At 37.9% G+C, this 27,276-nt stretch overlaps 1 protein-coding gene and 1 long non-coding RNA gene across 4 annotated transcripts in view; one reads left to right on the top strand and one right to left on the bottom strand.

Moving 5' to 3' along the window:
- Positions 1-8,892, top strand: part of GPM6A (glycoprotein M6A) — a 256,670-nt gene extending 247,778 nt beyond the window's left edge. For all 3 annotated transcript variants that reach the window (XM_061404099.1, XM_061404100.1, XM_061404098.1), the window contains exons 5-7: positions 663-739; positions 1,535-1,600; positions 6,795-8,892. In XM_061404099.1, coding sequence (XP_061260083.1) covers positions 663-739; positions 1,535-1,600; positions 6,795-6,947 — 296 coding nt within the window. In that variant the 3' untranslated portion in view covers positions 6,948-8,892. The remainder of the gene's footprint in view (positions 1-662; positions 740-1,534; positions 1,601-6,794) is intronic.
- An 8,287-nt stretch (positions 8,893-17,179) lies between these two features.
- LOC133239828 (uncharacterized) lies at positions 17,180-20,179 on the bottom strand. The gene is made up of 2 exons (XR_009733995.1): positions 19,654-20,179; positions 17,180-17,362 (listed from the first exon to the last, which is right to left on the bottom strand). It is a non-coding gene; the product is annotated as an uncharacterized LOC133239828 (long non-coding RNA).
- Between the last annotated feature and the right edge of the window lie 7,097 nt (positions 20,180-27,276).

The raw sequence follows: 27,276 nt of genomic DNA, 5'->3' as shown, positions 1-27,276 counted from the left end.
CCACCTCTTCTTAATATCTTCTGCTTCTGTCAGGTCCATATCATTTCTGTCCTTAATTGTGCCCATCTTTGCATGAAATGTTCCCTTGGTATCTCTAATTTTCTTGAAGAGATCTCTAGTCAGGAGATTTTGATGCAGTTGATCCATAAACCAACTGGAGCAAGGATAAATGGGAGTGAAATTGCAGCTTTTTATTTCTTCTTACTAATAACACTGTTTTCAGCATTAGCGGAGAAAAATTGCTCCTTTGGGCAATGTGCTTTTACAGACTAACGGAGGCTTTGTACAAGCAGAATACTTTTAGATCCTGACTTCATCTGGAGCATAGTTATCCAAATAATTCTGATGCCTACACCATGACATTAAAGGACCAAACCAATGAAGTAGGTACAATTGAATCTGAAGATTCTGGTGGCTAGATCCCAGTGAATTCAGATTGAAAATGTTTTAAATTGCTTGAGGCTTGAATAGTCTTGATCTTCCATTCTTAGTTTTATTTTTCATAATTATTATCAAGCCATGAAAGCCGAGGAAGAGGTTTTCCATTACAATACCACATAAAAGGAAACTTACTTATATTTTATCCACTCAAGTTTCTTTTTCTCTCTCTGGGATCCTGAAAATATGTAAAATGTTAAACTGTACTTTTCTGAATGTTGTAGGGATTGTGACAATTGGAGAGGAAAAGAAAATTTGCACTGTCTCTGAGAATTTCCTGAGAATGTGTGAATCCACTGAGGTGAGTGTTGTTACAGCCTTTAATTGTGTTAGAATTTGAGCTTCATTTTGTCATTTGAAGAATATATAATTAAAGCGACATCAAATTCCCGCCTTTTTCTTTCAGAGGCAAGTTCACTTGCAATGTTGTTATGCAGGGGGATGAGAAAATAAATAAGAATGAGATACTCCACATATTTCAATAAAAAATTATGATAAATTTTTTTTTCTAGAAACTATCATTTTAATGAAAGTTGAAAAATCTTAAGGCTATATTTAAAAGATATCCCATAGCCTTCATGGTAATAATATTAATGGAAACCATCATTATTAACCATGATCTCATCTTTAACATGAAATTATACTAAAATGGTGCAGTTGCAAAGATTTAAACAACTTGCAGGAGAGAACACGGAGAAGGCGATGGCACCCCACTCCAGTACTCTTACCTGGAAATTCCCATGGATGGAGGAGCCTGGTAGGCTGCAGTCCATGAGGTGGCTAAGAGTCGGACACAACTGAGCGACTTCACTTTCACTTTTCACTTTCATGCATCGGAGAAGGAAATGGCAACCCACTCCAGTGTTCTTGCCTGGAGAATCCCAGGGACGGGGGAGCCTGGTGGGCTGCTGTCTATGGGGTCACACAGAGTCAGATACGACTGAAGCGACTTAGCAGCAGCAGCAGCAGAAGAGATATTGTGAGGTGCACTTCTGGTAAAGATAAGCAAAGTTCCTACTCATAAAGCTATGGACGCCTTGTCACTCTTCTGTTGTAACCCTGATGCGTGTCTGTTTCTCTCTGGTTTCTTTTGCAGCTGAACATGACCTTCCACTTGTTCATTGTTGCCCTTGCCGGGGCTGGGGCTGCAGTCATCGCTATGGTAAGACCTCAAAGCTCTGAGGCTTGGTTTTTCACTTTGCCTGTAGAGACGATCATTTGCCTCTAATATCCAAAGTCTGTAGGAATCATATGTATTTTAGCATCATTTTAAAAAAGAGAGGGGGAGAATGGGCAAATAATTAAGTGAAAAATAAGGCTTACTCTAAAGAAAGATATCTGTTATAATAGAATTGACATTTAGTAATCAGTTGAAGGATTCAAATAATATTGGTAACACTAACCAAAATAAGTAAATTCCTTAGCATTTTAGATAGAAGACTACTGTTAACATAAAAAAAATTATTTATTTAGCATATACTACATATGCATCAATGGGATATTCAAATAATTTAATCAATTCCTTATCTTATGTTACCCTTTTTTTCCTCCTTATGGAGTCATTTATGAAAAAAGGATTATTTTTCTTCACATAAACCTTAGTAGTTTCTGGTCGTGTCTTCTGTATATAACTTTCTTAAAAAATATTAAGAACAAGCCCTGAAAGTCAGGTTTTACCAAGTTTTGAGGACCTGAATTTTGCCAGATCCAGTCTCTTCTTTGTAACTCACCATGAGTTCCATTTTGTTTAGCGGAAGGCCAAGTGGTAACAATGAACATGGACCTTGCACATAGTAGGAGCTTTTGTGGCCAGGTTCCTCGGTCCTTATTTTCGTGTCCTAGAATCTAAGTGGAGTCTATGGGGTCGCACAGAATCGGACACGACTGAAGTGACTTAGCAGCAGCAGCAGAATCTAAGTAGCAGAGAGCTCTAGAAGGTGCCCAGTAACCTCAGCTATGGAGTAGCTACTTCAATACCCAGAAATGATGAGTTAATTTGGAACTATCTAATTCCTTTCCTTATGGTGCCAATACAGTGTCCAACGTGTTGGTGAAAGGAACATTTGGGAAAAATGAGTGCTTTTCTCTTGTCAAAGACTAGTAACAGGAAAGCAGAGACAATGTGCTGGTGAGCCACTTCGGACCCAGTTATTTTCAGTGACTTCAGAAATCAATTTGTATTAAGACCTGACTCTGTTTGATAAAACTGTTTGCAAAAATGTGTATATATGTCACTTCAGTCATGTCTGACTCTTTGCAACCCCAGGGACTGTAGCCCACCAGTTGGGCTCCTCTGTCCATAGGATTCTCCAGGCAAGAATCCTGGAGTGGGTTGCCATGGCCTCCTCCAGGGAATCTTCCCAACCCAGGGATGGAACCAGCATCTCTCATGTCTCCAGGTTCTATACCACTAGCACCACCCTATTTTCAAAAATACCTGACAAAAATAGCCACATCAGGGCCATAGTGGATTTTCAGATATTTTAGTTCAATATCATGTTAATTGCTCAACATTGTAGATTTGGTGTATAAACGTCTCCACAAGAATTTCACTTCAGAATATGAGGTGCTTAACAAGATCTCACTGCCTGAGTAATTGAGAGGTCACAATAAAACAATAAGCAAAGGCCTTATATTCTTAACATAGAATCATCCATAGGTTCTGGGCAGTGATATCCCAGACCCCATAATCCCAAATAGCCTGGCTGTGAGATAACAGGAAACATCTGTTCACCTGCATCCACACACACATTTCTGTGTGATGGATAAATCTAGGGTCGTGTATCTTCAAGCAATGCACACCCATGTATAAAACATCTATCAAATCATTTTCTGAAAAGAAGTACATAATAAAGTATTTGTTTGCATTTGCAACATATGTGTGTGTAAAATTCTGTGTGAAAACACATGCCTTCAGGCATACATTAGTGAAAAGTACCTGTCTGAACAAAATAGTGTTTAAATTACTCTAAAAATGCTTCCTATAAAGTGATTCTATTATCAAAAGATTTTTTTTTAATTAATTTTTTAACTTTACAGTATTGTACTGGTTTTGCCATATATCAAAATGAATTAAGTTGACAGAAAATTTAGATGTTATATATTTCTTAAGAAATCTGCATAGATTTAGGAATTAACTTATAAATAAATTTTATTTCAAACAGCAAGAGTTTAGAAGATTACTTTCATAAGTACTAAGCATCCTTTTAGATATCCAAATAAAGGCAAAGCATAAATTCCTTAAGAAGTAAATAACTTCTAAATATTGATTGACATCCCAAGTTTATGTTTCTGGAAACAGAGAAAATACTGATAGAACTACTTCTATTGTTCCCAGTATTAATATAGCTACCATAGCACTGCTATTAGCTAACATTTCTTTAAAATATACTTTGTTGAAGTTACCATCAAATGCTTTATCAGTACTTGTAAGATAGCAACTGTCATTAACCTCAACACACCTCATTTCAAATCTCAGAAGACAGCTACCATAATTATTTCTATAAAAATTTCAGAAAATTGCAATGAATTTCACTCTACCAAGGTATTTAAAAATCCTCTGTCATTTAAGGCAAGGGTTGTAAGAATTGGACTAAGATTCATGTGCTCTACTCTGCCCGCGTGCGGGACACCTGGCTTCGATCCCTGGGTTGGGAAGATCCCCTGAAGGAGGTATGGCAACCCACTCACGTATCCTTGCCTGGGGAATCACCATGGACAGAGGAGCCTGGCAGGCCACAGTCCATAGGGTCACAAAGGACAGTCCATAGGGTCACAGTCCATAGGGTCACAAAGGACAGTCCATAGGGTCACAAAGAGTCGGACACAACTGAGCGACTAAGCAGGGCATAGCACTACTCAATTATTTTTTTCACTATATTAGGAAGGTCTGTCTGCTGACAAAAGTAGTCAACTTAGCATCTCTAGATTTCGGTGATCAGGATTCATCTGCTGAGGTCCGGTAGCAAGCCTGGAGCTTGCATTAACCTAGGGCCAGGTGAAATACCTGAAAACCTGCTGGGAAACTCCAGTCTCTAAAATAGGGTAACGCTGACATTCTTTTCAGTAACGTTGACATTCTTTTTAGTATTTCACTCATAGATTCTTAGTAATAATCTAAGGGTCATATTTTTCTCAGATTTCAAAGAGAAAGTTTCTGAACATCTAAAAATAAATTCATTCCTATGGCAAATATTCTGAGTACCAGCTGCTTGATAAGCACTCTCCAAGGCCCTTGATATTTTCACAGCAACAACAATACAAATTTGGCTATGTGTACAAGCCTTACTTAATCCACATACATATAGTGATTAAGCTTTCACTATGAAAATGCAAGAATATAATTCAGAGCTCCTAATTCCCTGTGGCTTACAATTTCTAAACAAATGAAGCAAAATACAGAATTTGAGAGGAATTTCATTGCTTTACTGTATCGCTGTATCAAAATTATTTTGTCAAAATTCCTTTCTACTGCCTATTGACTGCCTGAACATGAACATATTACAGTAGACACCGTTTGGAATTTACCTTGCATTCTTAATGTTCATCCCTACTTTTCTAGAATGAGCCTAGCTCCTATCTTGACTAATCAAAATTTTCAAGTTCTTCAAAAAACTAAAAATAGAACTAGCATATGACCCAGCAACTTCACTCCTGGGTATATATCTGAAAAGAAAAATTACTAGTTCAAAAAGATACATGAACCCCAGTGTTCATAGCAGCATTATTTACAATTTCCAAGACATGGAAGGAACCTAATGTCCATTAACAGATGAATGGAAAAAGATGAGGTGTTTATACAATGGAATATTACTAAGTAATATTCCGTATATACAATGGAATATTACTCAACCATAAAAGAGAAGGAAATTTTGCCATTTGCAACACCACAGGTGGACCTGAAGAGTATTGTGCTAAGTGAAATGAGTCAGATAGAGAAAGACAGCTACTGTATGATATCGCTTCTATGTGGAATCTAAAAAGTACAACAAGCTAGTGAATATACAAAAAAGCAACAGACTCAGAAATTAAAAAAAAACTAGTAGGTACGGGTGGAGAGAGGGAAGGAAGAGGGGCAACATAGGGGCAGGGTATTAAGAGATATAAGCTGTTATGTATAAATTACAAGGACATATTGTACAACACTGGAATACAGCCAATATTTTATAATAACTATAAATGGAATATAAGCTTTAGCAATTGTGAATCACTATACTGTATACCTGTAACATACGCAATATAGAATATCACTATAATTGAATAAAAACTTTTCCTGTTCTATTTTACTTTAAGTAAAAATAATGCTACTCTTTAAGGCTCAGAGAAAGTACATACCCGACAACTTAGTTTCTCTTTCCTATTCATCCATCGAAATCCACCAATTGGAAAACGTCTTTTTCTCTCTCAAAGACTACAAGGAAGGCAAAGAAAGAAAAACAAATAAGTGATCTCATTGTTCAGTCTATTCAGGTAAAACCAGGAGCTTCAGTATTTCACACTTTATTCCTCAGGAAAAATAGGGAGCTTCCTTCTTGAACTATTCTAGCTATTATGAATGTATATAAATGTACAAGATTCAGGGGCTTCCCTGGTGATCCAGTGGTTAGCACTCCATTCTCCCAAAGCGGGGGGTCCAGGTTCCGTCCACGCTCAGGGAACTAGATCCCACTTGCTGTAACTAAGAGTTCTCATGGTGCAGTGAAGACTGAGTATCCGGCATGCTGCTACTAAATAAACAGTGCAGCCAAATAAACAAACAAACATTTTTTAAAAAAATTAAACAAAATAATACAAGATTCATATGACACATTGCTTGCTATCTTGTAGTTTGCAATGTAAAGTGCAAAATTCATCGAGTGGAAAACTAACGTAATTGAATCCACAGGTTTATGTTGGGGTTTCCATGAACCTGTTTTCTATTACACATTGGGCAGTGTATCATTTCATTAGTCCCAGTTCACTGGGGTCCACTGTAAATGAGACTGTTTCCTTTAATAGATTAGAAAATGTAAATACGTAACCATAAAATGTGTAGTCTACAGTTTGAGTGAGGGCAGAAGGACAGGAAGCATCACGTAAAAGCTTTAAAATATTGAATTAAGACCCTTGGATTCCTCAAAGCTGAAGAAGAAGAAAGAGATACTGAAAAAAGTGTGCCAAGAAGATATTGTCACCGTAGGGGGAGTGAGGAAGGAAAATATTTTATTTACATTCTATTACAGCAGAAATCTTCGTCCCATTTTGTTAATGAACACGTTCCACAGAAGTATATAATTTGAACATTTCTTTCCTAATAGCAAGGTGTAGTGAGGACACAGAACAGACTTCCCGCATCAATTATCTTTGTCTTTGATTAGGTCCACTACCTTATGGTTCTGTCTGCCAACTGGGCTTATGTGAAAGACGCCTGCCGGATGCAGAAGTATGAAGACATCAAGTCCAAGGAGGAACAGGAGCTTCACGACATCCACTCTACTCGCTCCAAAGAGCGGCTCAATGCGTACACATAAACACCACCTTCCAGTTCTGTCACTCAATGCATTGGTGTTTAACTAAGGGCCATCCAACCATCCAATCTTTTGAAAAAGAAAATGGAAGTGCTTCTCATCAATGATATGGGGGGGTGACTTATGAATCACCCGAATACATGTCTTTGTTGTATAGCACTTCATTTCCTAATTTGTTAAATTGGTGTAATCAGATCTCTTCTACAAGCTCCTATCCAGCTTTTTTTTTCTTTTCTTAAATTTCTCAAACTCACTTAATTCTGTAAGATCAAGGAAACTAACATTGTCAAATGCAGAGATTTGATTTTTAACCACTTCCATGTGTTATACATTACACCTTTTGCATTCTTTCTTATGTTTTGAAAAGAAAAGTAGCTTTTTATACTTTTTAGTTTTGATTTCAGTAACTAGTTTAACTACAGGTAACCTTCAAAGGGACCACTGTACATTATGACAATAGACAGAAATGATATCATGATGACTCGAAACACAAAAATCCTGTCTGAAGATCAGTGGCCGTGTTGCTATAGGCCCTGGTTAATGTTTTCATCAATCTAAGGTGCAATTTCTAAATTTGTAAGAGTAGGTTTAAAAAAAGTGCTTCTTATCTTTGTTAACACTATTCTTTTCTTGATGTACTTAAAAGCATTTCTCTCTGATGACTCATGTTTCTGTTGTGAGCATGTAGAAACAGTGATGCTAATGCATGGCTAGTTACCTTTTTAAGATAGTGACACCAGGCTTACCTTTTAAAGTTTAGTATAGACATGACTTTAACAGAAATAACTACCATGGACTGTTGGCGAATGATCGCTTTGTGACTTAAGCAGTGGCTGGATTGGAACTTTTAATATGCTAATGTGGAACATTAATTACCTTTATGAAGGTGGTATATTAAAAATAAGCACACTAACCCCTCCGAAGTTGTTTTACCTACTTTAAAGCATTTTAATGGATTGCACCTCTGTAAACGATCCCTCCAATGTGTATGATATATTTGAAAAGGCTTCCATTAATATAATAGCTTTGCTTGCAGCCTTCCAATCTATGTTGGTTTACCTGTAGTGTTTTTTAAAGTGAGGTCAGAGGCCACTATACAATGTATCCTTTCAAAGTGTAGTGATATCTTGTGTTTTTATTTCAAGTAAGTCATTTTAACCAAATGTTCATTCGTATTCATTTATAAGACGTACCTATATCAAAGGAATAAAAAAAAAAAGCAATCAGTATTATTGGACCAAATTTGGTGTTTGTTTTAACCTTAACTCTTCTTCCGGTTATTTCTAATGCTACAAGAATGCTGTAAAGTGTCTTTTAAAATGATGTAGCCTGACAAGACTTTCTTGTCAGTGTATAAAAACTAGGTAGTATTGTGCACTATTTGACCATTGTGAAATCCTTTCTCAGTGTAAGTGCATTTCTAATAAAATTTATTGAGTGAAACAATCTTTGTACAATGACTAGTTGTGCATCATCCATAATTTTACAATTCTTGTAGTAGGTAGGGGGTGTATTACTAGGGTTATCTGTGGCATGATTATGCATTCTGTAGTATTATTTAATTAATTTGGGGTTTTGCTTCTTTTTTTTACACTTAGGTTATCTTACTGGTTCAACATTTTTCTGATATATGCAGTATTACAGATATTCAGCAAAAGTATTAATGGGCTTCTTTAAATTCTATCTTATAGTGTTTCGGTTCTGTGTCTTAACAGTTTGTGATGATTTTTAAAACTGTCTTTTAAACTTATGTAATGATGTTGATGTTTTTGGCTTTTTTTTTCCTGGTATTAGAGTTTGTATTTTCACAAAGAGTGCTTTGTAGCAGGCATTACAATTAATCTGTTTTGTACATAAATGTGCCAACAGCTTGATGGTGGCGTTTTTGAAATGTAGAACAAAGTGCTTGCAAATGTAATAAATACACTTGTGTACTTTGTGTACTTATTATTAGTTTCTGCAGTGTGTTTTTGTTTTTTCTTTCTTGTTTTGTTTATTCCTCTTTCCTGTGTGTGCATTCTTTCCAATTCAGTCGGTGCTGTTTCCATAGGACGCTTATTGCCTTGGTTGAGCTGACCTAACGCTTCATAATTTAATGAAAGTCTGTGCATGACCTACAGCGGGGGAATGCTGGGGAGAGGGGAGAGGGTGAAGTGGAGGCCATTCCATTTAGCAAATGATAACAACTCTCAGTTTATGCTGTTTCCTTGCCTAATGTTTATTGTTTTGTGTTTTCTTTAATGTTTCATAAACTAGCAGAGAATCAAAAATGTCTAATGCAATTCAGAAAGAAAAAATGACTTATTGGTTTGCTTCAAAATGTCAAGGTGAGACCAATGAAATGAAAAAAAATTTTTTTCCAGACTTCATTTGTTTTGGATGTAATTTCTTCTGGCCAAATCAAGTAATGGCAATTTACAAATGATAAAATAGTTATCTAAAAAACCTAAACTTTCATAAAACCTAAGGAATTATATTATTCTTCATTTATGTATTACTGTAAATGACAATTTGAAAATTTCATAGTTAAATTACTAATAGCTACAATAATTATAAGTAGATCGTGGGAAAATGTCTTGTTTTAAAAAATCACTTTCATGACAATAAAAAAAACTATCCCCTATTCAAACCTTATGAAATAATAATTCTTATTCTTTCCAGTATTTATGAGAGGCTTAACTTTATTGTTGTTGTGCTCATTTGTGTCCAACTCTTTGTGACCCCACGGACTGCAGCCCGCCAGGCCCCTCTGTCCATGGGATTTTCCCAGGCAAAGAATACTGGAGTGGGTTGCTATTTCTTTTGCAGGGGATCTTCCAGACTCAGGGATCGACACCAAGTCTCATGCATCTCCTGCACCGGCAGGCACATTCTTTTACCACTATGCCACAAGGGAAGCCCTTCTAAGCATAGCAACAAGATAATAAAGAACTAAACGTTAAAGAACTTCAACATGAACAAAAATTTCATGATATATGCTTTTCAAAAACTGATCATTATAAAATAATTTAATCTTTGAAAAATTAAAAGTTCATTTCTCTATGTAAAAATATATGCTTATATTTCAGTTCAGTTCAGTCACTCAGTCATGTCCGACTCTTTGCAACCCCATGGACTGCAGTATGCCAGCCCTCCCTGTCCATCACCAACTCCTGGAGTTTACTCAAACTCATGTCCATTGCATCGGTGATGCCATCCAACCATCTCATCCTCTGTCGTCCCCTTCTCCTTCTGCCTTCAATCTTTCCCAGCATCAGGGTCTTTTCCAATGAGTCAGTTTTTCACATCAGGTGGTCAAAGTATTGGAGCTTCAGCTTCAGCATCAGTCCTTCCAATGAATATTCAGGATTGATTTCCTTTAGGATTGACTGGTTTGATCTTCTTGCAGTCCAAGGGACTTTTGGGAGTTTTCTTTAGCACCTCAGTTAGAAAACATCAATTCTTCGGTGCTCAGCCTTCTTTATGATCCAACTCTCACATTCATACATGACTACTGGAAAAATCATAGCTTTGACTAGACAGACCTTTGTTGGCAAAGTAATGTCTCTACTTTTTAATATGCTGTCTAGGTTGGTCATAGCTTTCCTTCCAAGGAGCAAGCGTCTTTTAATCTCATGGCTGCAATCACCATCTGCAGTTATTTTGGAGCCCAAGAAAATAAAGTCTGTCACTGTTTCCATTGTTTCCCCATCTATTCGCCATGAAGTGACAGGACTGAATGTCATGATCTTATAAGCCAGCTTTTTCACTCTCCTCTTTCACTTTCAGCAAGAGGCTCTTTAGTTCCTCTTTGCTTTCTGCCATAAGGGTGGGGTCATCTGCATATCTGAGATTACTAATATCTCTCCTGGCAATCTTGATTCCAGCTTGTATTTCATCCAGCTTGGCATTTCACATGATGTATTATGCATATAAGCAAGGTTTTTAGATGACAGATTATTCAAAGTCAGTGTAGGCAAGTCTGTATAAAATGCTGCTAGTTCAAATGTAAATATCTTTCTCCTGATTAAATGAGACCCACTGCCACTGCTAAATCCCCAAACTCATCATTTTCAATAATTGTCAACCTTGTATAAACTGTATGCATTCTAACTCCTATTTGCTATCTTTCCAGCTTATTTACTCTACTGGGACCATATATCTATTGATCTCGATCTTACAGCCTTTTACTCGTATATGTCCTCAACTCCTCCAATAACTAACTTACATTGCGTGACCCATCATTGTACCCATTCCCTTGGCAAATCCTCAACATCCTTGACCCTCTCTCTTCCTTAAACTCACAGGGTAAAATGCCATCCCAGCTTTAATTCATCTTCTGTCCACATCTGAACCTATATACCTAATCATGACTGGAGAAAATCACATGCCCAGACTGACCAACATCACTTAAGTCTAGGTGAGCTCTAGGAGTTGTCAAGAAATCAACTCTATTTTCCTAAAACAAGTGTTGGAAACTTTTTCTGTGAACGACCACATAGTGAATATTTAAGGATTTATGTGTGGGCCGTGAACTCTCTATGGTACCTTCTTAACTGACGTTATAATTTAAGAAGAGTAATTGTCAATGTGTCAATAAATGGGCGTGTGTGTTAGTCACTTAGTCATGTCCAACTCTTTGTGACCCCATGGACTATACCCTGCCAGGCTTCTCTGTCTATGGAATTCTCCAGGAAAGAATACTGGAGTGGATTGCCATTCCTTTCTCCAGATAAATGGGCATAGCTGTATTCCAATAAAACTTTGTTTACAAAGACAAATGGTGGCCCATGTTTAGCCTGAGGTCCATAATTTACTGACTTCTGCCCTAGAGCATTCACCATTTTACATCCTCTGGATGGTTCCTGTATCACAGTTTTCTCTTATCAAACTTCCAGTGCCTTCTTTTCATTTAGTTAGAAATTGTCTCCTATTTCAGGAAGAAATGAGAAACAGAAGAACATCTTCATGAATCCCCATCACTAATCTCTTAATCTATCTGTATCAATATCTGCTTTTTCTCTTTTCAATTTGGATGAATTGCTCATGTTTCTCAGGCCAGACACACTTGATGTATTTTAGATCCCACTTCCTGTCACCTACTGAAGGGTAGAAATTAATCCAGCAAATTTTCCCTCTCCCCAGTCTCTCCTGAATCATCAGTTTTCACTCTCTGATGGCTTATTCCAATCTTTAAACAAGCAAACAACAATAAGAACAAATTTAAAATCAACTCTAAAATTAGAAATGCAATAGATCTATAATTGCAATACACTCAAAACAGAAAATGAAGTTGGAGCACTTATACCACTTGACGTCAAGATTTATTTGAAAGTTCTCATAATAAAAATTAATTTGGGAGTAAAAATGGGCAAATATGCCAATGGACAGGAGTTGGGATCTTATATAGATAGATCGATGACAAGTTGTTGACAAAAGTGCCAAAGTAGTAACCCAATGGAAAAAAGTCATCAGTTCAGTTCCATCACTCAGTTGTATAGAACTCTTGTGACCCCATGGACTGCAGTATGCCAGGCCTCCCTGTCCATCACCAACTCCCAGAGCTTGCTCAAACTCATGTCCATCAAGTCAGTGATGCCATCCAACCATCTAATCCTCTGTTGTCCTCTTCCCCTCCTGCCTTCATTCTTTCCCAGCATCAGGATCTTTTCAGATGAGTCAGTGCTTTGCATCAAGTGGCCAAAGTATTGGAGCTTCAGCTTCAGCATATGTCCTTCCAATGAATATTCAGGTCTTATTTCGTTTAGGATGGACTGGTTGGATCTCCTTGCAGTCCAAGGGACTCTCAAAAGTCTTCTCCAACAGCATGGTTCAAAAGCATCAATTCTTCGGTGCTCAGCTTTCATTATGGTCCAAGTCTCACATCCATACATGACTACTGGAAAAACCATAGCCTTGACTAGATGGACCTTTGTTGACAAAGTAATGTCTCTACTTTTTAATATGCTGTCTAGGTTGGTCACAGCTTTTCTTTCAAGGAGCAAGCGTCTTTTAATTTCATGGCTGCAATCACCATCTGCAGTGATTTTGGAGCCCAAGAAAATAAAGTCTGTCACTGTTTCCACTGTTTCCCCATCTATTTCCCATGAAGTGATGGGACCAGATGCCATGATCTTCGTTTTCTGAATGATGAGCTTTAAGCCAGCTTTTTCACTCTCCTCTTTCATTTTCATCGAGAGTCTCTTTAGTTCCTCTTAGCTTTCTGCCATAAGGTGCATATGCATATCTGAGGTTATTGATATTTCTCCCGGCAATCTTGATTCCAGCTTGTGCTTCTTCCAGCCCAGCGTTTCTCATGATGTATTCTGCATATAAATTAAATAAGCAGGGTGACAATATACAGCCTTGATGTACTCCTTTCCCAATTTGGAACAAGTCCGTTGTTCCATGTCCATGCTTGAATATTAATCTGAAGTGGATTATAGACCCAATCATAAAAGTTACAATTATAAAGCTTCTAGAAGAAGATAGAGAAGAATATCATCCTGACCCTTGGATAGGCAAAATTTCTAGACAGGTTGTGAAAGTCTAAAGGAGCCAGTAATAGATTAGCCTCTTATCAAAATTTAAAACCTTAGCTTATTAAAGGACAAAGAAATGAAAACAAAATTTACAAACTGGATAAAAGTACTCATTGTGCATATATTTGGTTAAAGACAAAAGAAATATATTGAACATGTACAAAGAACTCCTACAAATCAATAAGGAAAGGAAAATCCAATAAAATTGGGCAAAGGACTTGAATAGAAACTTGAGAAAGAAGATGTACACACAACATTGTAAAGCAACTATCATCCAAATAAAAATAAATTTAAAAAAAGATGTACAGATGGCCAAATAGGCACTGAAAAGATGCTCAATATCATTAATCATCAGGGAAATTAAAATCATTTCCAAAATAAGATGCTACTTTACACTCATTAGAATAGCTAAAATTGAAAAATTTTCAACATTGTGTTTTGAAAATGTACAGCATCTGTAATTCTCATAGATTACTGATAAGAATATAATTGTATGGCACAAACTAACACAAAATTGTAAAAAATCTTTTTAAAAATTAAAATAAAAATTTTAAAGAATATGCTTGGCAATTACTTATGAAATTATACATCTGCCTAGACTATGAACACTCTACTCCTAGATATTATTCAAGAGAAATGAACTTTTTGGGGGGGTCCACAAAAAAAGAGTTGTACAAGAATGTCTGGAGCATATTTATGGATTGAGGAAGAGAGAGAAAAGAACCCTGACTGCTGTCAACTGGGAGGTAGTTGGTTTGGCTATTAGAAATTTTCTCCAGATGAACATAAACAATTTTAAAGATAAGCAAATCAAAAATAAGTCAATCAATGATGGAGCAAGACAAAACAAAGAGCATTCCAGAATTATTTGGGCACAATACAAAAAAAAAAAACAACTGTCCAAACCAACCTCACAAGAAGTCTACTTCTCTCTCTCCTTGCTAATGGAAATGATTGCAGCTTCTTTACCACCTGACCTCGAAGGGCACCATGCTCTTCCTGCCTTTTAAGTAAAAACTACTGAGATGCTCAACCATAGGATCACCTTCACTATGACAGCCTCCAGTCTGGAGGATGCATCTGCAAACACTGCACTGAGTCTCCCAAAGCAAATGCAAATCTCACTACAAGTCTGTTGTCACTGTGTCCTTCTCTACCACTGCCTAACAAATTACCCCAATGGTAGAGGCTTAAAGCAATGTGTATTATGTTTCTGTGGGTCAGCAGTCCAGGCACAGTTTATCTAGACCATCCAGGTCATCTGGCTCTGGATCTTCGTAGCAGACCTCACCCATCTCAAGGCTTGCCTGGGATGGAGCCCCTTTTTAGCTTCCTCACTCATCCACAGTGTTGCGGCAGGATTCAGTTCCTTGCAGGCTGTCATCAGACACCTCAGTTCTTTCAAAAGCTGAGGAGGGCACTTCCTGAGTTTATGAAAGTAATCAGATCTTCATTGGGGTGGGGGCCATATGGATGCACAAGTTTGCCCAAAGTAATGAACCTATATATTTCAGTCTATCAACTTCACTTCATGTACATGATACATGATGACTCCCTTGCATTAAAAATCAAATTAAGCTGAATGAAACATGCAAAAAGCAAATGGCTGTCTGAAGAGGCCTTACAAATAGCTGTGAAAAGACAGGAAGTGAAAAGCAAAGGAGAAAAGGTAAGATATACCCATTTGAATGCAGAGTTCCAAAGAATAGCAAGGAGAGATGAGATAAAGACTTCCTCAGCGATCAATGCAAAGAAATAGAGGAAAACAATAGAATGGGAAAGACTAGAGATCTCTTCAAGAAAATTAGAGATACCAAAGGAAATTTCATGCAAAGATGGGCTCAATAAAGGACAGAAATGGTAGGGACCTAACAGAAGCAGAAGATATTAAGAAGAGGTGGCAAGAATACACAGAAGAACTATACAAAAAAGATCTTCATGACCCAGATAATCACGATGGTGTGATCACTCACCTAGAGCCAGACTGCCTGGAATGTGAAGTCAAGTGGGCCTTAGAAAGCATGACAAACAAAGCTAGTGGAGGTGATGGAATTCCAGTTGAGCTATTTCAAATCCTGAAAGATGATGCTGTGAAAGTACTGCACTCAATATGCCAGCAAATTTGGAAAACTCAGCAGTGGCCACAGGACTGGAAAAGGTCAGTTTTCATTCCAATCCCAAAGAAAGGCAATGCCAAAGCATGCTCAAACTACCGCACAATTGCACTCATCTCACACGCTAATAAAGTGATGCTTAAAATTCTCCAAGCCAGGCTTCAGCAATACGTGAACCATGAACTTCCAGACGTTCAAGCTGGTTTTAGAAAAGGCAGAGGAAATAAAAGGCAATCAAATTGCCAATATCTGATGGATCATCGAAAAAGAGAGTTCCAGAAAAACACCTATTTGTGCTTTATTGACTATGCCAAAGCCTTTGATTGTGTGGATCACAATAAACTATGGAAAATTCTTCAAGAGATGGGAATACCAGACCACCTGACCTGCCTCTTGAGAAACCTGTATGCAGGTCAGGAAACAACAGTTAGAACTGGACATGGAACAACAGACTGGTTCCAAACAGGAAAAGGAGTATGTCAAGGCTGTATATTGCCACCCTGCTTATTTCACTTATATGCAGAGGACATCATGAGAAACGCTGGGCTGGAGGAAGCACAAGCTGGAATCAAGATTGCCGGGAGAAATATCAATAACCTCAGACATGCAGATGACACCACTCTTATGGCAGAAAGTGAAGAAGAACTAAAGAGCCTCTTAATGAAAGAGAAAAAGGAGAGTGATAAAGTTGGCTTAAAGCTCATCATTCAGAAAACTAAGATCATGGCATCTGGTCTCATTATTTCATGGCAAATAGATGGAGAAACAGTGGCAGACTTTATTTTTTGGGGCTCCAAAATCACTGCAGATGGTGATTGCAGCCATGAAATTAAAAGACGCTTACTCCCTGGAAGGAAAGTTATGACCAACCTAGACAGAATATTAAAAAGCAGAGACGTTACTTTGCCAACAAAGGTCCATCTAGTCAAGGCTATGGTTTTTCCAGTGGTCATGTATGGATGTGAGAGTTGGACTATGAACAAAGCTGAGCACTGAAGAATTGATGCTTTTGAACCATGCTGTTGGAGAAGACTCTTGAGAGTCCCATGGACTGCAAGGACATCCAAGCAGTCCATCCTAAAGGAGATCAGTCCTGGATGTTCATTGGAGGGACTGATGTTGAAGCTGAAAGTCCAATAATTTGGCCACCTCATGTGAAGAGCTGACTCACTGGAAAAGACCATGATGCTGGGAAAGATTGAGGGCAGGAGGAGAAGGGGACAACAGAGGATAAGATGTTTGGATGGCATCATCAACTCGATGGACTGGATTTGGGTGGACTCAGGAAGTTGGTGATGAACAGGGAGGCCTGGCATGCTGCGGTTCATGGGACCACAAAGAGTTGGACACAACTGAGTGACTGAACTGAACTGAACTGAACCATATCTGTGAAACTGAAATCTGAATAAAATGGTACCCACTTCAAAACGTTTTGCAAATGATGTGTGTGAAGTAGCTGACAGATGAGATCTGATTACATTACTATGTCTTAAACAGTTAACTATGTCACTATAATCATTGCATTTGAGGGTTGAAAAGGACTGTGGAGACCTTTTTTTTTTTTAATTCTTCATTTATCAATAAACTCAGAGACATTAAATGAATTGCCCCCAAAATATAATAATTTATTAAACCACCTTGAATTATATTTCAGGTTTTCTGTCATTATGATCCACATGAGGTGAGGAGTAGATGAAGGTAATAACATCACGTCATCTTTTCTTTGCTCCTGTGACTTCTATAGGACATTGGACTCAGTATTTCACTGTGAATATGTAGCATTCTGTAAAAAAAAATTAAAGGAACAATATAACCAAATAGATTAATCTGATGACAGCTTGTCTCTTTATTACAACTATTTCACAGACATCTGCCCAAATGACTATTTTAGCAGTTTACTATTTTCCCATTTTGTTCATGAAAAAAATGGGTGCAATTTATGTGTTTATAATTTATAATGTTGTGCTAAAAGGCAAAACAGTTGGCTTCCCAAAAAACAGTTGCAGTCTTTTTTGTAAAATCAGTGTATAAAAATTAATCATGTTTGAAATGACAATTATTTTACATAAAAAACAGAGTATCAGTTTTTTAAGGAAAGAGTTCCTTCATCGTGTGGTCCTTTCAACAATAATATTCTGTAAAGGAGTTTACAAATGATTACAATCAACTGTAGGTGATCCAAACGCAAGACTGGATTGTATATACCAAAGTGTATGTCTTTACTTTTGTTTGCATAAATAGTATCTTGTATTTTAGCCTTTAGTTCCAAAAAATCACAAATTGGGAAAGTCTCATGCTTTGGACTGAAAAACCTTGTGTACTGAGTTGTCTCATCATTTCAGATTTTTCATGATAAAGAAATAGCTTAAACCTCGGAACAAAGATTTCCAGTGATGAGTGAGTTAAAATAGGAAGATGAGTTAGCATGTAAGCTGATGTCAATGTAAGCTACTTTTCAATGAAAGCTTATTTTTTTTTAACCTTTATTATTCTTCATGGGCTTCCTGAGTGGCTCAACAGTAAAGAATCTGCCTGCAATACAGGAGTCACAGGCTCGATTACTGGGTAGGAAAGATCCGCTGGAGGAGGGCATGGCAACCCACTCCAGTATTCTTGCCTGGAGAATCCCATGGACAGAGGAGCCTGGCGGGCTACAGTTAATAGCATCGCATAGCGTGGACACGACCGAAGTGACTTAGCACGCACACATTCTTCATACTTTAAGATGGCACTATGGAATCACTATCAAAACCTGATGACAGAGTAGGTCTGTGACCATCCTGTACTTTGAAATAAACTCATGCTTGCTCCTAGTCATCTCATTACATGGCTCAACCTCTGGGATCAATAATACAGCATGTCTGTGCATTGTCATCAAATCTAACACTTTAGAACCCTTTTCAGTTTAAAGGTACTTAGACGTTTTTCATCACTTTTCTGTGGAACCATTATTTTGTAGGATTTATATCTAGGAAACTGACATCAGGAGCTTTAAATGATGTGCCTTAGGATAATTTTGCAACTAACTTGAAGCTGCAAACCTGAGGTACCAAATTAATGTATCATTTTGTTATATTTCTATTTTGTCTTATTATTTTCAATTAAAATTGTACTTGAGGGGATGTTTACTGTGGCTTGTTGATTTTCTTTAGTGTGCTTTATAGCACTTGAAGAAGGAGAGCCAACTCGAAGGTCATGCTGTCACGGTAAGCCCACTCTCTGATATAAAGTATTGATCCTGGGATGGCAAATAAATTGCCTAAGAAAATGATTAGGTCTCTCCATTTCATAACAACAGAGATATTGGAATGCATCTGCTCTTTGGTAGAGCTTTGTCTTGGCCAATGACAATATGCTACAAGGGAATATTTGTCTACTAGCTTTCTGAAACTGTTAGCTTACCTATTTTCCTTTAAAAGCATATTAACAGTTTGCATGTTAAATAAGAGATGTAGTCTATAAATATCATTGTTCAGTTTCTGTGAATCTTAATTTTTGCTTTATAACTTTAGAGAAACATTTCTACCTGGAAGAATTCAGTGACAACTTTCAGCTTTCATTATGCTAATAAAAATATTTGGGAAGAGGAGAGGATCCTCTGGTGTACACACACACACACACACACGCTTATATACATATATATATAGAGAGAGTGTGTGTGTGTGTGTAAAAATATCAGTGGTTGCTAGGGGGTCAGTGAGGAGAAGGATTACTAGGTGGAGAAGATTTTTAGGGCAGTAAAACTACTCCATATTACATTAAAATGGCAAACAGTATCACTATAAATTTTTCTAAACCCATAGAATGTACAGCACTGAAAGTGAACTTTAGTAGAGTTTGGGTGATAATGGTATGTCAGTATAGGTCTTCAGTTGCAACAAATGTACCATCTTGTTGGAGGGTATATGCTGTGTGTTGGAGGGTATGTGGGAAGCCTCTACCTTCTGCTCAATACTGCTGTGAACCCACAACTAGTGTAAAAAATAAAGTCTAGTTTTAAAAAAGTGAATAGTAATAAGCTTATTAAAGAAGTAACTAGACTATGAAGTACTCCTCAATTAGTGGTGGTTTTACCTAATTTTTTCCCCATTTATTATCTTTGGTCTTGGCTCAGTGCAGCTGCAGATTTGGAAGTGGCATCATCATGGACCAAGACAAAGCTCCAGGGGAGTCCTCCAGCTCTGGTTTGAGGAGCACGATGGGGATCTCCTAACACACAAGGGAAGTGATAAGTGTTAGTTGCTCAGTCATGTTTGACTCTTCACGACCCATGGATTGTAGCCCTCCAGATTCCTCTGTCCATGGGATTATCCAGGCAAGAATACTGAAGTGGGTAGCCATTCTCTTCCCCAGGGGATCTTCCTGACCCAGGGAGTGAACCCCAGTCTCCTGCACTGCAGGTAGATTCTTTACCATCTGAGCCACTAGGGAAGGAGGTAAGAGAAAATCCCGTTTGGTTTCATTTTCTCTGCTTTCTCATACCTCGGCTCCCTAGCAAGCCTGGGGTAGTGACGGTGACAGCTGTGACAGAGGCGTCCCTTTTGCAGAGTGAAGGGACTACTGTCTTAAAAGGATGGTGTGATCATCTATTGCACTTTAAATAATTTCCTGTCCTCCTGCCTCAGATGCAGAGGCTATGACAGAAACATGTCAGACAGAATGAGGCAAAGGAACCTCCAGTTAGAAGCTGGAGAACTGAGGAGAGCCCAGGGGAAACTGGTGAGCCTGTGTAGAGAAACAGAATGAGATTCTGGGGAGAGTCACCCGCGAGGGTGTCATGAGCTTCCAAGGTGCACACGTGTGGGTCTCACCATAAAGAAAATTGCGACAAATCACTTAAGACTCCAAAACTCACTACAGGACAGACTCAGGTCTCAGCTGGGCCAGGTTCTGTGTAATATGGAATGTTGCCTGCTTACATTAAAACTAGAAAAATCTTGAAACACAAGATATAAATATACCTTCACTATAAAGTCATTTTATATTTATGAAGGATGCAATTCTATTTTAGAACTACATTAGCTCTTAATTTTAAATGCTGTGGAAACATTTATAAATGAACAAATTAACTCAAGAAATTGGATTATACAAGGATTACACAAGGATTAAGTAGGCACAAAATATTTAACAGCAGATTGACTGTTCCAAGCCTTTTTGAAAACAAGAAAATCTTGGTTTCTGGCTCTGGATGACATATATGCAGAGGCTAAACGCTGCACATCAATGCGAGCATCTTGATTTGTTATCCTAAATAATGTTATGTCAAAATTACTACATAGTTTGGTTTTGAAAGGATAAAATCCCATTTAATGAACAAAAAGCAACTGTGGTAACTACATCAGGCTTTATCAAAGTATATAATCCCAAAATGTTTATCCCCAAGCTACAAGCAAGAGCTAATTTGAAGCCAATTCATGCAAAGATGGGCCCAATAAAGAACAGAAGTGGTAGGGACCTAAAAGAAGCAGAAGATATTAAGAGAGGTGGCAAGAATACACAGAACTATACAAAAAAGATCACGACCCAGATAATCATGATGGTGTGATCACTCACCTAGAGCCAGACAGCCTGGAATGTGAAGTCAAGCAGTCTTAGGAAGCATCACTATGAACAAAACTAGTGGAGGTGATGGAATTCCAGTGGAGCTATTTCAAATCCTGAAAGAAGACGCTGTGAAAGTGCTACACTCAATATGCCAGCAAATTTGGAAAACTCAGCTGTGGCCAAAGGACTGGAAAAGGTCAGTTTTCATTCCAATCCCAAAGAAAGGCAATGTCAAAGAATGCTCAAACTACCGCACAATTGCACTCATCTCACACGCTAATAAAGTGATGCTTAAAATTCTCCAAGCCAGGCTTCAGCAATATGTGAACCATGAACTTCCAGATGGTTAAGCTGGTTTTAGAAAAGGCAGAGGAACCAGAGATCAAATTGCCAACATCCACTGGATCATGGAAAAAGCAAGAGAGTTCCAGAAAAACATCTATTTCTGCTTTATTGACTATGCCAAAGCCTTTGACTGTGTGGATCACAATAAACTGTGGAAAATTCTGAAACAGATGGGAATACCAGACCACCTGACCTGCTTCTTGAGAAACCTGTATGCAGGTCAGGAAGCAACAGTCATAACTGGACATGGAACAACAGACTGGTTCCAAATAGGAAAAGGAGTATGTCAAGGCTGTATATTGTCACCCTGCTTATTTAACTTCTATGCAGAGTACATCATGAGAAATGCTGGGCTGGAGGAAGCACAAGCTGGAATCAAGATTGCCGGGAGAAATATCAATAACCTCAGATATGCAGATGACACCACTCTTATGGCAGAAAGTGAAGAAGAACTAAAGAGCCTCTTGAGGAAAGGGAAAGAGGAGAGTGAAAAAGTTGGCTTAAAGCTCAGCATTCAGAAAACTAAGATCGTGGCATCTGGTCCCATCACTTCATGGCAAATAGATAGGGAAACAGTGGCTGACTTTATTTTTCTGGGCTCCAAAATCACTGCAGATGGTGACTGCAGCCACAAAATTAAAATACGCGTACTTCCTGGAAGGAAAGTTGTGACCAACCTAGGCAGCATATTAAAAAGCAGAGACATTACTTTGCCAACAAAGGTCCATCTAGTCAAGGCTATGGTTTTTCCAGTGGTCATGTATGGATGTGAGAGTTGGTCTATAAAGAAAGCTGAGCACTGAAGAATTGATGGTTTTGAACTGTGGTGTTGGAGAAGACTCTTGAGAGTCCCTTGGACTGCAAGGAGATCCAAGCAGTCCATCCTAAAGGAGATCAATCCTGGGTGTTCATTGGAAGGACTGATGTTGAAGCTGAAACTCCAATCCTTTGGCCACCTGATGCGAAGAACTGATTTATTTGAAAAGACCCTGATGCTGGGAAAGATTGAGGGCAGGAGGAGAAGAGGATGACAAAGGATGAAGTGGTTGGATGGCATCACCGACTCAATGGACATGGTTTGGGTGGACTCTGGGAGTTGGTGATGGACAGGGAGGCCTGGCATGCTGTGGTTCATGGGGTCACAGAGTCGGACATGACTGAGTGACTGAACTGAATTGATATTTTAAGAAGATGAACTAAGCACAAATAAAAGTTGATGGTAATATTCACTGATGTTGAACAAAAATAGTCATCACATACTCATGTGACAGATTGGACAGCTCAAGGTGATAAAACATAAAACGAGATATGTATTAAGTTGAGCCTTAAATGAGCAATGAAGACATTAGAGTTCAATCCCTTTTTTACCACTAATTTTAATACTGTGAGAGAAGCAATGCAGAATATGTATGGAGTGTTGATATGAAGACCAGTTATAGGAGCACCGATTTTTAACCGTCATCTTTATCATCCAAATTGTAACTCTATATATATCAATGCTTATTATCATGAGGTACTACTGAGAGTTTATTTTTGTTATTTCCATTTGCATATGAGAAAACAGAGATATTAATTTATTATTAAGTTATAGTACTGTATTCAACAACTGCCTGATTTCAAATTCCTAGAACTCTTATTGAAGAAAATCAGTGTGGGGTACAGCCTAAGAGGAAGAAAATATTATGCCTAGCCCATTTATTGATTTCTCTAAACTTTATTTTCTCTTTTGTAAAATATGGAAATTAATAGTCATTCTTTCAAAGATAGGCATAGTTGTGAGAAATGTGAACCTGAAAGAAATGTAATTCAAAAACAGAAGGTTGCAAATAGACTAAACACAATCAAGTACATGGGACTGGGAATTTTGTCGTGCCATAAACAACTAGAAAACCAGACAAAAATGAAATAATACTTTTCCAACACTGGCCCACAGGCAGCTGTGACTCCTGACATGAAGGAACAAATCAAGCCAACCATGTACCTGCCTCAACTAATGGTCCGGAAGCCCTGGTACAGGCTGGGGCAGCCAAGCAGTACTTACCAGTTGAGGAGACAGAGACTGGTGTTTGAGTCCACCAAGGTGGCTTCAGTGTGTGAGGCAGGTTATCGCAGAGGAGGGAGCCTCACAAAAGATAAACTCCGTGGGTCAGCAGAGGGATGCACATACGTCTTTGACTACTGCTCTGCAAATGTGTACAAGGGTACCACCAGAAGATGCGGAAACACTGGAAAGCGATGGAACAAACATTGCCTGAAGCACATGCAGTGAAAATCCCAAAATAGAAAGACTTTATAATAAACGAGCACTGGGCGCAGGCCTGAGAGAAACCGCAGCTCCACGGTGGGCATCAGTTAGCCCTGGACCAAAGGCTGCTTTGAATCAATCCTAAGCAAATCTTCAAAGGAAGCCTGATTCAACAACAGAAATTACTAATCATATCAAGATCATGCAGACCATTCGCAAGGATAAACTATATTCTGGGTGGTAAAACACATTGCTATAAATTGAAAAACCATCAAAATGTGATCTGTAACCACAACAAAATGACCTAGGAGTCAGTATAGAAAGGTATCTGATGAAGTCTTTCCAAATTTGGAAATAAAGTAGCACACTGTTACATAACTCATAGGTCAAAAAAAATCAAAACAGAAATTTTGATTTTGTTTTCAGTTCATATTTTGAATGGCATGTAAGTGAAAATACAGCACATCAAAACTTGTAGAATTCAGGTGAAAATGGGCTTATAGCATTAAATCTCCATGTCAGAAGACATGAAAGGTCTTAAAACTAATCTGTGTTGAGAATCTATAAAGATAAGGACAAATCAAACCTTGAGTAAGCAAAAGGAAGCAATAATGACAATGCAGAAGTCAATGAAGTATACAACAGAAAAAAAGAGAAAAGTCAGTGACCTAAAAAGTTGGTTCTTTGAGTAGCTCAATAAAATTGATAGACATTTATCCAGAAAAACCCCAAAAGTAAAGGGTATGAATTACCAATATCAGGAAAGAAAATGAGGACAGTGTTATAGATCCTAAAGGTAGAATGATCAAAGGATAGTATCTTTAAAAACTAGGCATCAAGTGATTTGATAACAAACATGAAACATACAAATTCCTTGAAAGACACAAGTTACTAAGAAGCTACTAACCTAAACAGTCCTTTGTCAGGAGGCAATTAAATCTGTAGTTTAAAACTGTCCCACAAAGAAAATGTACAACTGTAATTGTCTAAAAGAAATAAGTAATGTCAATCTCGTGCAATTTTTCCAGTTGACAGAAGAGGATGCCAGCATTACAAACAGAACAACGACAGCAACAGAGACAAACATGTCTCAGGAAATAGAGATGAAAAAATACTTCACTCAGTTTGAGCAAAATGAATCCAGCAAAATAGAAAAAGGAACAATTCAATTCTGATTTATCTCAGGAAAGCAAGGTTTGGCTCCCATTTGAAAATTAAATATTTCAGTTCACCACATAAACACATACACTAAAAGAAGGAACATATAATTATCTTCACTGATACAGAGCAATTAACAAAACCCAACACCCATTTGTGATCAAAACACTAAGAAACTAGGAATAAAGGACAACTTCATCAAGCTAAAATAAAGAGGATTTACAAAAAACCCACAGCAATGATCACATATAAGGGTGAAAGATAAATGTTTTGCACAAAGATCAGGAAAAGGTAAGAATATATTTTGTGACAATTTCTTTTCAACATTTTAGTACAGATCCTACCCAGTGTACCTTATTTTATTTTTTTAGGGCAGTTCTAGGTTCATAGCAAACTTGAGAGGAATGTACAAAGATCAGATGGGTTTATTCCTTTGACTTGTCATGCTATGGTCCTGCCTATAGGAGCTATAAGACCGGATGTCCATGAGTCAGTTGCACTAATGTGTAAAATGTTTTTTAATTTCAGTGAATAACCCACTTTAAAAAATCATATTACCTCTGTATCTCAAAGCATTTCTCTACAAGTAAAAATTGTTTGTCCTTCCTTCACATACCTTTTCTTTCAAATGTCTGAGAGTATCTGAAGGACACAGATAAAATGAATAGTGTCACAGGCTCAACCATCTTCAAATGAATCCCTTGCTCAGTATGGTTGCTTATGCAGGCTCAGTAATTAATAGGCTAGTTATTTATCCTATTAAATATCTAAGTATCCTATAGTTATTTTTCCAAATATTTTCTCTTGCTTATTTTCATCACTTTCATCTCTCTTTTGTTAAATGACAGATACACACAGGCACACACACATGTCATTTTTCTAGCACTAATGGGTCTCTTCCATCATCTTGTCAATATCATGTTTGAAAATATTCACAAATAAGGAATAAACTTAACTCTACTATAAGTAGACTTATAAGCTATGAGTCTACTCAAGTCTGCATCAAGCTGTGTGAATCTGGGATCTTTATCCTTATGGTACATGAAGAGTTATTGTTGGGTCGGAATGCAAGTTTAGGAGGTAATTCAATTCAGCCTTCAGTTAACGAAACTAGACTTTTTTTTTTTTTTTCTCAAAATCATAAACATGATGTGAAGGCAGATTGAAAACTAAATGGGCGTGGAATCTGTTCTCCACCCAGCTCCCCAGAGCTGTATGCGGGAATGTTCTCACCCATCTGTTCTCTTGTCAGAGTGATGGCTCTGCTCCTGCCAGGCCCCCATTCAGTGGCAACAGGGAGAAAATGTCCCCAGGTGCACACGGACACACCTGAGCTCCTCCTGTGCTGTGCTTTGCAGGGGCCCCCAACCTCCGGGATCTAACACCTGATGATCTGAGGTGGAGCTGGTGTAATTATAATAGAAATAAAGTACACAATCACCACAGGGCACCTGAGGTATCCCCAAACCATCCTCTGCCAGGTCATGGAAAAATCGTCTTCCACAAAACTGGTCCCTGATACCAAAAAAGCTGGGGGCTGCTGCTCTAATGTATTTACTAAAAAGTGGATAGATCTGGTGGGGAAACAGCTAACAGTGGGGAAGTGCTTCAGTTTCACGAACTTGAAGTAAAAGAAGTAAATCCTACATATCCTTCTGAGATAAACTGAAATAAATTCTCCCCTGCCAAATAGTTAGTGCCCAGGAACCCGAGTCCAGAATCATTATATTAACAGTGACACTGAATGTAAAAGTGCCCAAGAATTTCCATTTTCTATTGTACCTGCTGTGTAACAAAATGTTTTTAATCATGATTTACTAGGAGTTAGAATAGACTGGCAGCAGCTTGCTGGTGAGAATGGTTATATAACCTCAGCTCACTCCATAGCCTGAAGCAAGCCATTTTCTTCTAAAAACTTCAATTACTTTATCATAAAAAGTCAGCTGGTAAGATTTGATTTCACTGTATGTTAAACGTACCAATGAGGATTTTTTTTGCAAGATCCTCAGCATCCTCTCCCTAATTGTGCTATAGGAGTTTCAAGTATTAATGAATTCTGGAACATTAAGACTAAAATATGTTGTCGTTTCATTAGATGATTCATTTTAAGCTTCTTGAAACAGGGGCTGTTTTGAATACATCTTTGTATCCCCCCACAGAACCTAGCACAGTGCTTCACAGAGAGCTGGGCTGAATACACATCTGCTAAATGAATAGATTTTTACAATCTCATTCTGTAGCTACAGTTTCTCAGAGAAAAGGGGAGACCTTGTTTTAGAATTGGGATTGAAAGAGTGACCTCACCCAAGGAACTGGGGGATAAATATGTCCAAACTGTAGCCAGTTCTCAGCAGGAAATCACTGCATAACTAATCTTTAGGACCTTTGTTGAGTGTCAAAATTCC

Source organism: Bos javanicus, chromosome 27 (assembly GCF_032452875.1).
Source record: "Bos javanicus breed banteng chromosome 27, ARS-OSU_banteng_1.0, whole genome shotgun sequence".
Classification (NCBI taxonomy): domain Eukaryota; kingdom Metazoa; phylum Chordata; class Mammalia; order Artiodactyla; family Bovidae; genus Bos; species Bos javanicus.
The sequence above is the reverse complement of the archived record's forward strand: the minus strand, read 5'-3'. Positions and strand labels throughout refer to the sequence as shown.